The following is a 17,580-nucleotide window of genomic DNA, read 5'->3' as shown; positions in this document are numbered from 1 at the left end:
AAGGCAGGCACGGGTTACTGATTGTGGATGATCAGCCATGATCACAATGAATGGCGGTGCTGGCTCGAAGAGCCAAATGGCCTTCTCCTGCACATATTTTCTATGCTTCTATGTTAATACTCTGACTGATGAAGGCCAATGTGCCAAACGCCTTTTGACCACCCGATCTACCTGCGATTCCACCTTCAAGGAACCATGCACCTGCACTCCTAGATTCCTCTGCTCTACAATACTCCACAGATTACCATTCAGGTCCTGCCCATGTTGGACTTCCCCAAACTGCAACACCCCACATTTCTCTGCATTAAATTCCATCAACCATTCCTCAGCCCACCTGGCCAATCGATCAAGATCATGAGCCACACCACTAGTCACAGGCCTCCAGTCCGAGAAGCAACCTTCCACCAAAACCCTCTGCTTCCTTCCATGAAGAAAATTTTCTATCCATTGAGCTATCTCTCCTTGAATCCCATGCGAACTAACTTTAAAAAAACATTTGGGCAGGTGCATTAATATGAAAGGTTTCGAGGGATATGGGCAAAATGCGGGCAGAAGGGATGAGCGCACATGGGATCCTTGATCGGAATGGACAAGTTGGGCCGAAAGGTTTGTTCCTGTGCAGTCTGCCCTCATGATACTCACCAAATCACAGTCAGCAAGGTCCAGTGACTCGAGTGTATTGTTGAGTTGCAGCATTGTCGCAAAGTGCATTCCACCTTTATTGCCAATTTTATTTCCATTCATTCTCAGATGCTTCACTGATATGTTCAACTGTGTAAACAAATATTTTCACATGAGTTTGTGCTCGTGTGGCTGGGGTGATATGAGAGTTCGATGAGATCCAGCATTCAACCTTTGACTTGAGCTGTTTGCATCCCCATTTAAACTTGATACATGCCCCTTTGCACTAAATTTTATTTAGTTTAGTTTAGAGATACAGTGCGGAAACAGGCCCATTTGGTCCGCGCCGCCCAGCGATCCTCGCCCATTAACACTATCCTACACACACTAGGGACAATTTGTACATTTACCAAGCCAATTAACCTACATACCTATACGTCTTTGGAGTGTGGGGGGAAACTGAAGATCTCGGAGAAAACCCACACATGTCACGGGGAGAACGTACAAACTCCGTACGGACAGCGTCCGTAGTCGGGATCGAACACGGGTTTTCGGCATTCGCTGTAAGGCAGCAACTCTACCGCTGCGCCACCGTGCTGCCCAAATGTTGTACCCTTTATCTGTGCACTGTGAACAACTTGATTGCATTCATGTATAGTCTTTTCTTCGACTGGATGGCACACAAACAAAAGCTTTTGACTGTACTTTGGTACACGTGACAATAATAAACTAAGCTAATGGTGACAGACTCAGTCGTTGTAACGCTGGTAGATGCCAAGGGTCGAAGTCTATGTGAAACCATGGACTGCCTCGTTATTCATGAAGCGATGAATACAATTAAAATGGCAGAATCATCAACAAATCTGAATGCACGTATTATGATGTAAGGAAAGTCGTCGATGAAGCAGTTCGAGTCATGGAGTCGTACAGTGTTGAAACAGGCCCTTCAGCCCAACTTGCCCACACCAACCCACCTGTCCCATCAACACTAGTCCCACTTGCCTGTATTTGGCCCATATCCCTCTAAACCTATCCTATCCATGTGCCTGTTTAATTGCTTCATAAACATTGCGATAGTCCCTGCCTCAACTACCTCTTCCGACAGCTTGTTACAGGTTATTAAATCATGAATAACAGGTTACACAAAACGAGACAAAGGAGATGCAAATCAAGGAACACGTAGAATAGATCATTGTTAGCCAGGAGAAGGTAACAAAAAACCAACAGAGATAAAATGTAAATGAGGACAGTCAGACTACGACTGGGAAGGGGGACGGATGGAGAGGGACAGCAAGGGTTACGAAGTTAGAGAAGTCAATGTTCATACCGCTGGGGTGTGAGCTACCCAAGCGAAATATGAGGTGCTGTTCCTCCAATTTGCGCTGGGCCTCACTCTGACAGTGGAGGAGGCCAGGACTGAAAGGTCAGATTGGGAATGGGAGTGGGAGTTAAAGTGCTGAGCCACCGGAAGATTAGGTAGTTTAAGGCAGACTGAGCGGAGATGATCAGCGAAACGATTGCCGAGCCTGCGCTTGGACTCGACAATATACAGGAGTTGACACCTGGAACAGCAGATACAGTAGATGAGGTTGGAGGAGGTGCAGGTGAACCTCTGCCTCACCTGAAAAGACTGTCAAGGTCCTTGGATGGAGTCGAGGGGGGAGATAAAGAGACAGGTGTTGCATCTCCTGCGGTTGCTGGGGAAGGTACCTGGGGAGGGGATGGTTTCTGTGGGAAGGGATGAGTGGACCAGGGAGTTGCGGAGGGAACGGACTCAGCGGAAAGGGGTGGAGATGGGAAGATGTGGCTAGTGGTGGGATCCTGTTGGAGGTGACAAAAATGTCAGATTATGTGTTGCATGCGGTGGCTGATGGGGTGGAAGGTGAAGAGTAGGGGGATTCTGTCCCTGTTGAGACTGGGGGGGGGAGGGGGGAGCAAGAGCGGAGCTGCGGGATATCGAGGAGACCCGAGAGGGCTTCATCTGTGCTGGAAGAGGGGAACCCCTGTTCCCTAAAGAATGAGGACATCTCCGATGTCCTGGTATGGAACACCTCATCTTGGGCGCAGTCGCGGCGTAGACAGAGGAATTGGGAGTAGGGGATAGTCTCTACAGGAAGCAGGGTGGACGTGTAGTCTAGATAGCTGTGGGGGTCAGTGGGTTTATTTTAAATCTTTGTTTATCACAATTGAACTAGCATTTATCTCTTTACTGGAATCCACATGATTAATATGTATCGTTGCGACTTGCCCCTTGGAGGGAGTGGTTTACTGGGTCACATCAAAGGGCAATCACACCTCGCTGGGGGATTTGGATCCACTCAGACCGAGCGAGTACCAATGCAGACATCCTCCTCGAAGAACAGTAGGGACGAGTGAACCTTTTATAATAATCCTGTGATGTTCATAGATGCTGGTCCTGGAACTAGCTTTTCATTTTAGATGTGATAAATGTAATTATTTACAATCTTGGGATTCAAGCTCATAATAAATAGGCCAGCACACTGGTTACTAGTTCAGTAACTGAACCACAGTGTAATTGTCTGGGCCCTTGATAAAACTGCTGCTGATGCATCCCATTGTGTTACTGAGGCTTGCCAGTCTCCAGCATTCACCCCTAGATGATTTCAGGAACAATCTCCATTTCAGTAGCAGACTTGTTATCTGCTTTCTGTCTGAACATAAGGCCATAAGAGAGACGAGCAGGAGGAGGCCATTTGGCCCTTCATACTTACTCAGCCATTCAACAAATCATGCCTGATTTTATACTTCAGTGCTAGTTTCCTACACTCTCCCTTGATCTATCAAACTCTCTCTTGAATGCACTCAGCCAATGAGTCCCTCAGCCCTCATGATCAGAGAATTCTAAACGTTTTACCTAATGGAGAACTCACCTCTATCCTGAATGGATTAACCTCAGGGACAGTGGCTCATCATTCTAGATACCCAGCCAGGGAAAATATTACCCTCTAGACCTTTGTAAACTTCCATGGGATCGTCCTTTATACTAAGGTATAAACCTCACAGGTATGGTCTGTCTTCTTTATACAACACAGGAACCAACCTGGTGAGCTTTGCTACACTTCCTCTGTTACAAGTACATCCTCAGTGGGAAGACCAGACCTGCACACAACATTCAGAATATATCCAGAAGAGTCCTGACCAGAAACATCACCTATCCACGTTCTCTATAGATGCTGCCTGATGTGCTGAGTTACCCCAGCACTTTGTGTCTTATTCTGCATAAAATACTCTTTTTAATTGGAGAAAAATGTTTCTACTCATGTATTTAAATCTTCATGCAATAAAGGCCAAACTGAGGAATTGTCGGGATGAATACTGATGCATTGGAACATATCCCCATTTATAGAAGAAGATGCTGGCAGGTGGGACTAGTGTAGATGAGGCATGTTGGTCAGCATAGGCAAGTTGGGCCGAAAGGCCAGTTTCCACGCTGTATGACTCTAGAATGTGACTCGAAATGAATAGTGATGCATTGGAACAAATCTCCATTGCAGAAAAGGATGTTGGTGGTCTTCAAGTATATTCAGATGGATGAATGCCTGTGGCGAATAAAGTGGAAAGCAAGGGAAGAAATTGCAGGGATATTTGCATCAACTTTAACCTCGGGTGAGGTACCAGAAAATGAAAGGTGGCAAATATTGTGTCTTTATTTAAGGGCAACAAGGACCGCAGGTCACTGAGCCTGGCATCAGTGGGAAAGTACTGGAGAGGATTCTTAGAGATAGGATCTGCCAGAATCTGCCTTGGAAAGGCAAGGACTGATGAGGAATAGTCAGCATGGCTCTGCACATGTTCATTTGTGTCTCACAAGTTTGATTGAGTCTTTTGAAGAGGAGACAAAGAAGATTTGTTGAGGACAGGGTGATGCCGTTGTCTATGTGGACTTTGACAAGTTCCCAAAGGCGGACTGGAATGTTAGATTATACAGTCGTCGAGCGATGAGAGGAGTTGAGACTGCACTCACCTTCGTCAAGTCAATAGCGTAGCCACGGGCACTCAAACGAGCCCAACTATGCCTGTGGTTTTTGGTTGTTTTACATTCCCCACCTCTTTCTCCTATTTTGGGGCTGTCTCCTGCACCTGTACACAACTCGTTGATGTCATCAACTTTACTACTAACTTTCACCCGACCCTCAAATTCTCTCCGAGTATATCTCCCACACATCTCTCTCCATTCATGATGTTTCTCCATCACAGACGATCAACTGATGTTGATATGACACACCCACCGACTCCCACTGCTGCCTTGACAACATCCCTTCCCAGCCTGCTTCTTGCCATCTCTTACTCTCAATTGTTTCCGTCTCCATCACATCTGCTTCCAAAATGAGACTTTTCCCTCTTGGATATTCAAGATCTGCGGGCTCTTCAGCAAAGGTGGATTCCTCCCTGCTGCTGTGGATGGAGCCCTCACCAGTGTCTCCTCCGTGTCCTGCAGCTCTGAGCTTGAGATGGAACAAAGATAGAGTGCTCCAGGTCCTCATCTTCCAGCTCACCAACTTCATTCAGCAACATTTCCACCACCTTCAACGTGATCGCACACCAGTTACATCTTCCAGACCCTTCTTGTTCCACCTACTGCAAAGACCGAGCCCTCCACAACTTGGTTTGCTCATCTCTTCCCACCCTCACACCCTGCTACTTACTGCCATAACCGCAGATGTAACACCTGTCCCTAGAGCTCTCTCTCTCCCATCTAGCAACCCCAGTCGTCCTTCCAGGTGAGATAGAGTTTCACATGCACCTCTTTCAACCTTCTCTATTGCATTTAGTAGAGCTACTGGCATAGCCTCCTGATCTCGCACAGATCAAGCATAGCTGGTCCACCGATTTGTCGAACACTTGCACTCAGTCCGACAATGCCTGCTGGACATTCCTGTTCCTGGCCCATTTCCATTCCTATCCCGACCTTTCTGTCCTTGGCCTCTGCATTGCCAGACCAAAGCCACACAAACGGAAAGAATAGCACCTCGTATCTGCCTGGGTAATTTACAACTCAACAGTATGGAAGATTGAATTTTCTAGTTCATGTAATACACCCCTACCCTCACCCTCCCTTTCCCCTCCCCCTCCTCCTGGTGCACACCTCATCTCCCATCCCGCCCATTCCCCAAGGTCTCATATATCCTTTTCTGTGCCCCCTCTTTCCCCTTCATCTTGGCCCCTTCCAGCCACACCCCTCCCTCCGGCTGGTGTATTTCACTCCCCTTTCCTTATCTGACACCCTTTGTCTCCTTTTCACATCTTCTCTCTGTCATTTACTCAACCCATCATGCAACCACCTGCATGGTTCCCCCTCATCCATATCCACCTATCACTTGTCAGGCACTGCCCCTCCCTCATCACGCGAGTGCAAAGAGAAAAGTACCAGAGTGCGTAGTAGACTGTTAGAGTGTGAAAGCATGGCAGTTACAGAGGAAGTGCAGATTAACAAATCCCACATCCCAAAGCAGTGCAGGTTTGTAGCTTAATTGGCCCTCTGTAATTTGCCTCGAGTCATTGAGAGAGTGGGATAACATAGATCAGGTGTATCTTTCACGTCCATGTTGGTGAAGTTACATAAGATACAAGACATAGAAACATAGAAAATAGGTGCAGGAGGAGACCATTCAGCCCTTCGAGCCAGCACCGCCATTTATTGTGATCATGGCTGATCTTCCATAATCAGTAGCCCGTGCCTGCCTTCTCCCCATATCCCTTGATTCCACTAGCCCCTAGAGCTCTATCTAAATCTCGCCTAAATTCATCCAGTGATTTGACCTCCACAGCCCTCTGTGGCACAGAATTCCACAAATTCACTACTCTCTGGGTGAAAAAGTTTCTTCTCACATCAGTTTTAAATGGCCTCCCCTTTATTCTGAGACTATGGCCCCTGGTTCTGGACTCCCCCAACATTGGGAACATTATTCCTGCATCTAGCTTGTCCAGTCCTTTTATAATATTATATGTCTCTATAAGATCCTCTCTCATTCTAAACTCCAGTGAATACAAGCCTAGTCTTTTCAATCTTTCCTCATATGACAGTCCCGCCATCCCAGGGATCAATCTCGTGAACCTACGTTGCACTGCCTCAATTACAAGGATGTCCTTCCTTAAATTAGGAGACCAAAACTGTACACAATACTCCAGATGTGGTCTTACCAGGGCCCTATACAACTGCAGAAGAACCTCTTTACTCCTATACTGAAATTCTCTCGTAATGAAGCATAGGAGCAGAATTAGGACATTCGGCCCATCGAGTCTACTCTCCCATTCAATCTTGGCTGGTCTATTTTTCCCTCTCAACCCCATTCTCCTGTCTTCTCCCTGTAACCTTTGACACCCTTAGGTGCAGGAGGAGGCCATTTGGCCCGTCGAGCCAGCACCACACTTACTAATCAAGAAGTTATCAATCTCCATGTTAAAAACTTCTTTGTCTTGGCCTCCACAGACATCTGAGACAATGAATTCCACAGATTCACCATACTCTGGCAAAGTAAATGTCTTCTCATCTCCATTCTACAGGCAGGTTCTTTTACTCTGAGGCTGTGCTCTCAGATTAGACTCTCCCATTGCTGAAAACATTCTTTCCACATCCATTTGTATCTAGGTCTTTCATTTTGCAGTATGTTTCAATGAGATCCCCACTAGGATTAGCTAAATGAACTGGTCCCACACCTGCACCAAGCCTATATTCATCCAAACCTTTCCTATCCGTCTATTTGTCCGTCTTTGAAATGTTATAATTATACCTGCCTCCACCATGTTCTCTGAGAGCCCATTCCATTCATAACCATGGAAAAGGATCCCACCCAAAATGCTGTCTGTCCATTTCCCTCCATTGATGCTGACGGACTTGCAGTTCCTCCAGCATTTTGTGTTTTGCTCCAGATTCCAGCATCTGCAGTTTCTTGTGTCTTTGTTATCGTAGTGAATCACCTCTGCATCCTATGAATCAACTCTCGCAATGGTAGTCGTTCCCCACTGCCACACTTTTACCCTGGTTTCCCAATCAACAATAGCCAACTCACTGCTCATGCTTTTAGTTTCCTCTGTTGGATTTAAGACTGAAAGGGTGGGAGTATTTCAAATATGACTAAGAGATTGAGATTGAGCTGGTTACCTGCAAGGCTTTGGCAAGCCATTCTGCTCCATTGCTGCCAATGTCGTTGCACATCAGGTTTAAGTCAATGAGTGCCTCGGTTTCCTGGCAGATGTACATTTCTGTGTTAAAGATTAATTGCATCCACAGACAGCAGAAAGTTATCAGATACATCTCCACACAAACATCAGAGAGACCCTCCCACCACCCAACCACATCTCTACAAATGACCGCTAACTTGCTTTCCTTCTTGGTATCCATGCTTTATCATGCCTCCACTCACCCAGCTTTCTTCCTCCCTGCCACAATCAGTGCGAAGACGGGTCCCGACCCGAAGCATCACCTATCCGTATTCGCCAGAGATATTGCCTGACCAGCTGATTTACTTTGGCACTGTCGTTTTTTCTCTCTCGTTTGCACACTTTATCAGTTTTCAGACCAGAAACATTAACTGTTTCGCTCTTCACAGAAGGGTCTCGACCGGAAACGTCACCTATTCCTTCTCTGCAGAGATGCTGCCTGTCCCGCTGAGTTACTCCAGCTTTGTGTCTATCTTCTCGCTCCACAATGCTGCCTGATCTATTGCGTGTCTGTTTTTGGTTCAGATTTTCCGCATCTGCAGTTGTCACAACAATGAAAGTTTAATGCCACAATTTCACATGCTCCCCACACACCCCACATCAAACCACAACTAATCCCGCAGTAACTGTTCACTTACCAGTAGAAATTTTGCAAATTGTTCTGCTCCACAATTCGTTATTTTATTAAATCTTAAATCAAGACCTGAAGAATCGAAAGTGAAAATTGTAAAAGCTTTCTCTTTCTGTTCCGACTTCACTAGAATCCTCCTTCTGCCTTGGAAAAGGCAGAAAGAGAATCCAGACCTATCCCACTTCTCATTTCTAATCATTGAATCAAAATAATGCACCGAAAACCATGTCGTTCAGCAGACCAGAGTAGGGCGTGCAAGACCCCACTGCCCGGGTCCACAGTGCCAAGCCTGGCAGTGCAGTAGATAAATCCACAGGAGGTAGCCACGAGCCCTGTACCCACTAGGGACATTCTTAACATTTACCCAGCCAATTAACCAACAAACCTGTACGTCTTTGGAGTGTGGGAGGAAACCAAAGATCTCGGAGAAAACCCACGCAGGTCACGGGGAGAACGGACAAACTCCGTACAGACAGCACCCGTAGTCGGGATGGAACCCGGGTCTCCGAAGCTGCATTCACTGTAAGGCAGCAACTCTACTTGGGCAGCAGAGATGGAGATGACTTTCAGAAAGCTGATTCGTCAGTGTACACTTCCTTAGTGTAGTGGTAGAGCAGGCACAGGTTACTGATTGTGGATGATCAGCCATGATCACAGTGGATGGCTCGAAGGGCACTAATGGCCTCCTCCTGCACCTATTTTCTATGTTTCTATGTCAATTATTCCAGGTGAGGATTTCAACTACATTATAGTTTGACATTAAGCTAAAATGACAATAAGGTGATTGATTGTGTGATTAATATTCTTTCATTAAGAACGGTTAATATTGTGCGGTACGATGGCGCAGCAGTAGAGTTGCTGCCTTACAGCGCTTGCAGCGCCAGAGATCTCGGTTCAATACTCTGTACAGAGTTTGTACGTTCTCCCTGTGACCACGTGGGTTTTCTCAGAGATCTTCTTTTTCCTCCCACACTCCAAAGACGTGCAGGTTTGAAGGCTAATTAGCTTGGTATAAGTGTGACTTGTCCCTAGTGTGTGTAGGATAGTGTTAATGTGCAGGGATCGCTGGTCGGTGCGGACTCGGTGGGACGAAGGGCCTGTTTCCACGTTGTATCTCTAAATTAAAGGATAACTGGCTTAATTCAAAAGTAATTATTTTCTTCTTGGATCACCGAGTCCCATCGAGTCCGCACCGACCAGCGATCCCCGCACACTAACACTATCCAATGAGGATGTTTCAGAATGTAAAGGTTTTGGAGGGAGGTCAGGCCGTGCAGAGAGAGGACCCTGAGATGCAGGCTACAGTATGGAGGGCCACCTCTGCAGGAAGTGTCACGGCTTGGCTTGTCTGAAGAAGGCAGCTTTAACACGTGTGGGACTCCAAAATGTGAGGCTAAAAGTAATGACAGGAAACAACAAACGGCAGATAATTTGAAACAACATTTTGAATGTCTTCTGCGGAGGTAACTCAAAACATCACCTACTCCCTCCACAGATGCTGCCTGACCTGCTGAGTTCCTCCAGCACTTTGTGTTTTGCTCAAGATTCCAACATCTACAGTTCCTTGTAGCGCTTATTGAAATTCTTTCTAATTCAAAGCCCTCCCTGCAATGACATCTCATATGAAACTTTGGACTTCATCTGAAACTTGAGACTTGATCAGAAATACTGTGCACAGTGCTGTTCTCCAAACATAAAGGGGGGTGTATTTACAATAAAGGGAATGCAGTGAATCTTGAACAAAAAGCAAACTGTTGGAAGAACTCAGCAGGTCAGGCAGCATCTGTGGAGGGAAAAGTCTGCAGCCTCCTTTTGCTCTGGTATTTTATTTCATTCACATGTTTAAACTATAATGTTTTATTCTTAATGTTTTAATGTTTTATGTTTTATTCTTAATTGATTACTGTATGTCATGTTGTTACTTGCGAGCGGAGCACCAAGGCACATTCCTTGTATGTGTACATACTTGGCCAATAAACTTATTCAATTCAATTCAATTCAACAATGTTTCAAGTCAGGACACTTCTTCAGACTGATTGAGTAGAGGGGGGAAAGCTGGGAGTGGGGTAAAAACTGACAAGTGATAGATGGATACAGGTGAGGGGGGGGTGGATTGGCAGATAGCTGGGGATCATGACAGACATGAAATGGAAATAAAAGGGTGTCAAGATAAGGAGTGAGAGAGGAGTGGAATGTAAAGATGGAGGGAGGGACATGGTGGAAGGGGATGGATTAGGGGAACAGCATGGATTCAGAGTAGGAAGGGGTGGGAGATGAGTGAAACGTAGATGGAAATGGGGACTGGATGCCAGGTCAGGAAGGGAAAGGTGCAGACACGTGGGAGAGTATGAGGGGCGAGAGGCAGATGCAGTGAATGTTGACCACATTGGCTCCGTGAAGGCAGGTTTTTCACATGTGGAGAGGTTAAGCATGAGTTTAGAAGAATAAGAAATGATATCATATAAGCAGATCAAATTCTCATGGGTTTGACAGAGTGAATTCAAACTCTATCATTATCATTACAACCTCAACATAAGAAACTGACTATTTAGGATGGAGATGAGAAATCATTTCTTCTCCCACTTTGTAGTGTACCTTTGACACTATATTGAATTTAACCTTCTCCATTTCCATCTACGTTTCCAGATCTGATTAGAGTTTTTGACCAGAAACCTTAACTGTTTCTCCTTCTACAGATGCTGCCTGACAATAAATATTTCCAGTATTTTCTGTTTTTATTTCAGATTTCTAGCATTTTTTGACATTTACTTTTGGAAAGTTGTGCTCTGGTCCCTGAAGATGGAAGAATGAAGTGTTTGTTTACTTTCTCTTTCATTTCTTTGCTCTGACTTAAGCACTGAAGCCACTTCACAAAAGGGAATAGACTGAAACGTAATGTGAAAGCAGGGACCTGTGATGTAGCAGTTACGCTTCATGAAGTACAGCAGAACTGCAGCATCCTCATCCGTCACTCTCTGCACTGGATACAGCCTCGAGTTCCCATTGAGTATCACTGTGAACTCATCGTAAAAGGACCTAGAGGAGAGGTGAATAGATCAGGTCAAGGAAAGGTCATCTGACCAAAACTCATCAGTCATAGAGTCATAGAATCATAGAGTGATACAGCGTGGGCCTCACTATGACACTGGAGGAGGCCCAGGACAGAAAGGTCAGACTGGGAGTGGGAGGGGGAGTTGAAGTGCTCAGCCACCGGGAGATCAGGTTGGTTAAGGCGGACTGAGCGAAGGTGTTGAGTGAAACGATCGGCGAGCCTGCGTTTGGTCTCGCTGATGTAGAGAAGTTGACATCTGGAACAGCGGATACAATAGATGAGGTTGGAGGAGGTACAGGTGAACCTCTGTCTCACCTGGAAAGACTGTTTGGGTCCTTGGATGGAGTTGAAAGGGGAGGTAAAGGGACAGGTGTGGCATCTCCTGCGGTTGCAGGGGAAAGTGCTTGGGGATGGCCCGTGTTACTGAGGGAGGGGCCCGTGTTACTGAGGGAGGGGCCCGTGTTGTATTGAGGGGGGGGGGCCGTGTTACTGAGGGAGGGGCCCGTGTTGTATTGAGGGGGGGGCTGTGTTACTGAGGGAGGGGCCCGTGTTACTGAGGGAGGGGCCCGTGCTACTGAGGGAGGGGCCCATGTTGTATTGAGGGGGGGGGCGTGTTACTGAGGGAGGGGCCCGTGTTACTGAGGGAGGGGCCCGTGTTACTGTGTTACTGAGGGAGGGGTCCGTTTTACTGTGTTACTGAGGGAGGGGCCCGTGTTACTGAAGGAGGGGCCCGTGTTACTGTGTTACTGAGGGAGGGGCCCGTGTTACTGAAGGAGGGGCCCGTGTTACTGTGTTACTGAGGGAGGGGCCCGTGTTACTGAGGGAGGGGCCAGTGTTACTGTGTTACTGAGGGAGGGGCCCGTGTTACTGTGTTACTGAGGGAGGGGCCCGTGTTACTGAGGGAGGGGCCAGTGTTACTGAGGGAGGGGCCCGTGTTACTGAGGGAGGGGTCCGTGTTGTACTGCGGGAGGGGCCCGTGTTACTGAGGGAGGGGCCCGGGTTGTATTGGGGGGGGGGGCCCATGTTACTGAGGGAGGGGCCCGGGTTGTATTGGGGGGGGGGCCCGTGTTACTGAGGGAGGGGCCCGGTGGTGTCCGCGTGGTGGGTGGACTGACCGTGAGGACTGTGTCGCCTGCTCTACCATGTACTCCACATAAGGGTTGACAGTCATCTGCAGCTCGTTGCAGGCTTCCAGGTAGGAGGCCTTCAGTCCACTGGGAGTGCTCATCCTGGACTGAAACACAGCACACAACACACAATGTTGGCACTCCATAATCCCATCACACCCCTCACCCTCACCTCCCCCCCTGACCATCTCCCTCACCCCCCCCTGACCATCTCCCTCACCCCCCCTGACCATCTCCCTCACCCCCCCTGACCATCTCCCTCACCCCCCCTGACCATCTCCCTCACCCCCCCCTGACCATCTCCCTCACCCCCTCCCTCACCCCCTCCCCCTCACCTCCCCCTCCCTCACCCCCCCTGACCATCTCTCTCACCCCCTCCCTCACCCCCTCACCCCCTCTCACCCCCTCCCTCACCCCCTCACCTTCCCCCCTCCCTCACCCCCGACCATCTCCCTCACCACCTCCCACCCCCTCCCTCACCCCCTCCCTCACCCCCCCTGACCATCTCCCTCACCCCCTCCCTCATCCCCTCCCTCACCCCCTCCCTCACCCCCCCTGACCATCTCTCTCAAAACCTCCCACCCCCTCCCTCACCCCCTCCCTCACCCCCCTGACCATCTCTCTCACCCCCTCCCTCACCCCCCTCACCCCCTCCCTCACCCCCTCCCTCACCCCTCCTGCCCATCTCTCTCACCCCCTCCCTCACCCCCCTCACCCCCTCCCTCACCCCCCTCCCTCACCCCCTCCCTCACCCCCTCCTGACCATCTCTCTCACCCCCTCCCTCACCCCCTCCCTCACCACCTCCCTCAATGTTCCGCTCCTATGACTCTCCCGTTCTCAATCCCTCTGAATATTCCCTCTTTGTCCCCAGCCCCCTCTCTCTCTCTCTCTCTCTCTCTCTCTCTCTCTCTCTCTCTCTCTCTCTCTGCCTCTCCCTCTCCCTCTCTCTCTCTCCTCCCCCCCACCCGAAGCCCCTCCTCTCCCTGCTGAGGAGCACTGGTTGTTGTGATCCACAGACTTTGGCCTGGTCCCAGATGACAAACTGGCCAAATCCGAGGGATCGAGGACAAGGTTCAAGCTTGGATTGGTAATGAAAGGCAGCACCAGACAGCCGTGATCAATGGCACACCACTAGACCCTTAGTGTCTGTTATATCTTCTGACAATTTGCATATGGATGTGAGAATCCGTGTGCAAATGACACAAAAGCTGGTGGTGCTGCAGGAAGATATTGATCAGTTGGTAAATGGGTAGAGGAGATACAATTCATTCCTGATTCGTGCTGTGTGATTCATGCTGAGGGGTCAGATGAGGGCAGGACTCACACGGTGGTTGGTAGGGACACAAAGGGATCTCGGTGTACTCTTCTACAGATTCCAAAAGGTAAGAGAAAAGGAAGAAAAGGTGGTGAAGAAGGAAAACAAGATTTTGGCCTTCATTTGTTGGGCATAGAAGATAAAAGCAAGGAGATTCTGGTACAACTATAAAATGTGGGTAGGTCACAGGTGGAGGTGTGAGTACACTAGGGTTGCCAACTTCCTCACGGGACAAGGTGACGTCACCGCCCCGCACCCCTCATGACCTCACCCAGCCAGCGGCCACGTGCTCCTGCTTCACCAATGGCGGCAGCCCGGGCCAGGAGGCGCGTTTCCTACGCAACCTCCATTAGGCGGCGCCCGGGCCTACAGTGTGTGACCGGGCCCAGAGTGTGTGTCCGGGGCCACAGTGTCCGGGACCACAGTGTGTGTCCGGGGCCACAGTGTGTGTCCGGGGCCACAGTGTGTGTCCGGGGCCACAGTGTGTGTCCGGGGCCACAGTGTGTGTCCGGGGCCACAGTGTCCGAGGCCACAGTGTCCGGGGCCACAGTGTCCGGGCCCACAGTGTCCAGGCCCACTGTGTCCGGGCCCACAGTGTGTGTCCGGGCCCACAGTGTGTGTCCGGGGCCAGTGTCCAGGCCCACAGTGTCCGGGCCCACAGTGTCGGGGCCACAGTGTCCGGGCCCACAGTGTCCGGGCCCACAGTGTCCAGGGCCACAGTGTGTGTCTGGGCCCACAGTGTGTGTCCGGGCCCACAGTGTGTGTCCGGGCCCACTGTGTGTGTCTGGGCCCACAGTGTCCAGGCCCACAGTGTCCGGACCCACAGTGTCGAGGCCACAGTGTCCGGGCCCACAGTGTCCAGGGCCACAGTGTGTGTCTGGGCCCACAGTGTGTGTCCGGGCCCACAGTGTGTGTCCGGGCCCACTGTGTGTGTCTGGGCCCACAGTGTCGAGGCCACAGTGTCCGGGCCCACAGTGTCCAGGGCCACAGTGTGTGTCTGGGCCCACAGTGTGTGTCCGGGCCCACAGTGTGTGTCCGGGCCCACAGTGTCGGGGCCCACAGTGTGTGTCTGGGCCCACTGTGTGTGTCTGGGCCCACAGTGTCCGGGCCCACAGTGTCGGGGCCCACAGTGTGTGTCCGGGCCCACAGTGTCCGGGCCCACAGTGTGTGTCTGGGCCCACAGTGTGTGTCCGGGCCCACAGTGGCCAAATAAGGGACAAGGTTGGTCCCGTACGGGACAAACCAATTTAGCCCAAATTACGGGTTGTCCCGGATAACACGGGTTGTCCCGGCCAACATAGGACGGCCCGGCTCACACGGGTGTGTGTCCGGGCCTACAGTGTCCGGGCCCACAGTGTGTCTCCGGGGCCACAGTGTCGGGGCCCACAGTGTCCAGGGCCCACAGTGTCCAGGGCCACAGTGAGTGTCCGGGCCCACTGTGTGTGTCTGGGCCCACAGTGTCCGGGCCCACAATGTGTCTCCGGGGCCACAGTGTGTGTCCGGGGCCACAGTGTGTGTCCGGGCCTACAGTGTCCAGGCCCACAGTGTCCGGGGCCACAGTGTCCGGGGCCACAGTGTGTGTCTGGGCCCACGGTATCCGGGCACACAGTGTCCGGGGCCACTGTGTCCGGGCCCACAGTGTCCAGGGCCCACAGTGTCCAGCGCCACAGTGTGTGTCCGGGCCCACTGTGTGTGTCTGGGCCCACAGTGTCCGGGCCCACTGTGTGTCCGGGCCCACTGTGTGTCCGGGGCCACAGTGTCCGGGGCCACAGTGTGCGTCTGGGCCCACAGTGTCCGGGCCCACAGTGTCGGGGCCACAGTGTCCGGGCCCTCAGTGTCCGGGCCTTCAGTGTCCGGGCCCACAGTGTCCGGGGCCACAGTGTGTGTCCGGGGCCAGTGTCCAGGTACACAGTGTCCGGGGCCACAGTGTCCAGGGCCCACAGTGTCCAGGGCCACAGTGTGTGTCCGGGCCCACTGTGTGTGTCTGGGCCCACAGTGTCCGGGCCCACAGTGTGTGTCCGGGGCCACAGTGTCCGGGCCCACAGTGTGTGTCCGGGGCCACAGTGTCCGGGCCCACAGTGTGTGTCCGGGCCCACAGTGTGTGTCCGGGGCCACAGTGTCCGGGGCCACAGTGTCCGGGCCCACAGTGTGTGTCCGGGCCCACAGTGTCCGGGCCCACAGTGTCCGGGCCCACAGTGTCGGGGCACACAGTGTGTGTCCGGGCCATCAGTGTCCGGGCCCACAGTGTGTGTCCGGGCCCACAGTGTCGGGGCCCACAGTGTCCGGGGCCACAGTGTCCAGGCCCACAGTGTCCGGGCCCACAGTGTGTGTCCGAGCCCACAGTGTCCGGGCCCTCAGTGTCCGGGCCCACAGTGTCGGGGCCCACAGTGTCCGGGCCCTCAGTGTGTGTCCGGGCCCACAGTGTCCGGGCCCTCAGTGTCCGGGCCCACAGTGTGTGTCCGGGCCCACAGTATCGGGGCCCACAGTGTCTGGGGCCACAGTGTCCGGGCCCACAGTGTGTGTCCGGGCCCACAGTGTCCGGGCCCTCAGTGTCCGGGCCCACAGTGTGTGTCCGGGGCCGGTGTCCAGGCCCACAGTGTCCGGGCCCACAGTGTCCAGGCCCTCAGTGTCCGGGCCCACAGTGTGTGTCCGGGCCCACAGTGTCGGGGGCCACAGTGTGTGTCCGGGCCCACAGTGTCCGGGGCCACAGTGTCCAGGCCCACAGTGTGTCTCCGGGCCCACAGTGTCGGGGGCCACAGTGTGTGTCCGGGCCCACAGTGCCCGGGGCCACAGTGTCCGGGCCCTCAGTGTGTGTCCGGGCCCACAGTGTCCGGGCCCTCAGTGTCCGGGCCCACAGTGTGTGTCCGGGCCCACAGTATCGGGGCCCACAGTGTCCGGGGCCACAGTGTCCGGGCCCACAGTGTGTGTCCGGGCCCACAGTGTCCGGGCCCTCAGTGTCCGGGCACACAGTATGTGTCCGGGGCCGGTGTCCAGGCCCACAGTGTCCGGGCCCACAGTGTCCGGGCCCTCAGTGTCCGGGCCCACAGTGTGTGTCCGGGCCCACAGTGTCGGGCGCCACAGTGTCCGGGGCCACAGTGTCTGGGCCCACAGTGTCCGGGCCCTCAGTGTCCGGGCTCACAGTGTGTGTCCGGGCCCACAGTGTCGGGGCCCACAGTGTCCGGGCCCACAGTGTCGGGGGCCACAGTGTCCGGGGCCACAGTGTCCGGGGCCACAGTGTCCGGGCACACAGTGTGTCTCCGGGCCCACAGTGTCGGGGGCCATAGTGTCGGGGGCCACAGTGTCCGGGGCCACAGTGTCCGGGCCCACAGTGTCCGGGCCCTCAGTGTCCGGGCCCACAGTGTGTGTCCGGGGCCAGTGTCCAGGCCCACAGTGTCCGGGCCCACAGTGTCCGGACCCACAGTGTCTGGGTCCAATAAGGGACAAGGGTGGTCCTATACGGGACAAACCAATTTAGCCCAAAACACGGGTTGTCCCGGCCAACACGGGACGTCCCAGCCAACATGGGTCGTCCCGGCTAACACGGGACGGCCCGGCCAACATGGGCTGTCCCGGCTAACACGGGTTGTCCCCGCAGACCCTGGAGTACACTGTGATTGCCACACCACCAAGCATGTAGTGGCACTGGAGAGA

At 52.2% G+C, this 17,580-nt stretch overlaps 1 protein-coding gene across 4 annotated transcripts in view; it reads right to left on the bottom strand.

Moving 5' to 3' along the window:
- lrrc34 (leucine rich repeat containing 34) overlaps nucleotides 1–12,717 on the bottom strand; it is a 28,575-nt gene extending 15,858 nt beyond the window's left edge. For 3 of the 4 annotated variants that reach the window (XM_078409828.1, XM_078409829.1, XM_078409831.1), the window contains exons 1-5: nucleotides 12,602–12,717; nucleotides 11,346–11,470; nucleotides 8,442–8,506; nucleotides 7,745–7,828; nucleotides 643–771 (exon numbers count right to left, since the gene is read on the bottom strand). In XM_078409828.1, the coding sequence (XP_078265954.1) occupies nucleotides 643–771; nucleotides 7,745–7,828; nucleotides 8,442–8,506; nucleotides 11,346–11,470; nucleotides 12,602–12,714 (516 nt within the window). In that variant the 5' untranslated portion in view covers nucleotides 12,715–12,717. The remainder of the gene's footprint in view (nucleotides 1–642; nucleotides 772–7,744; nucleotides 7,829–8,441; nucleotides 8,507–11,345; nucleotides 11,471–12,601) is intronic. The other variant, XM_078409830.1, reaches the window with a different exon arrangement.
- Between the last annotated feature and the right edge of the window lie 4,863 nt (nucleotides 12,718–17,580).

Source organism: Rhinoraja longicauda, chromosome 13 (assembly GCF_053455715.1).
Source record: "Rhinoraja longicauda isolate Sanriku21f chromosome 13, sRhiLon1.1, whole genome shotgun sequence".
NCBI classification, from domain to species: domain Eukaryota; kingdom Metazoa; phylum Chordata; class Chondrichthyes; order Rajiformes; family Arhynchobatidae; genus Rhinoraja; species Rhinoraja longicauda.
Note: the sequence above shows the minus strand (reverse complement) of the source record. Positions and strands in the feature narration are given on the sequence as shown.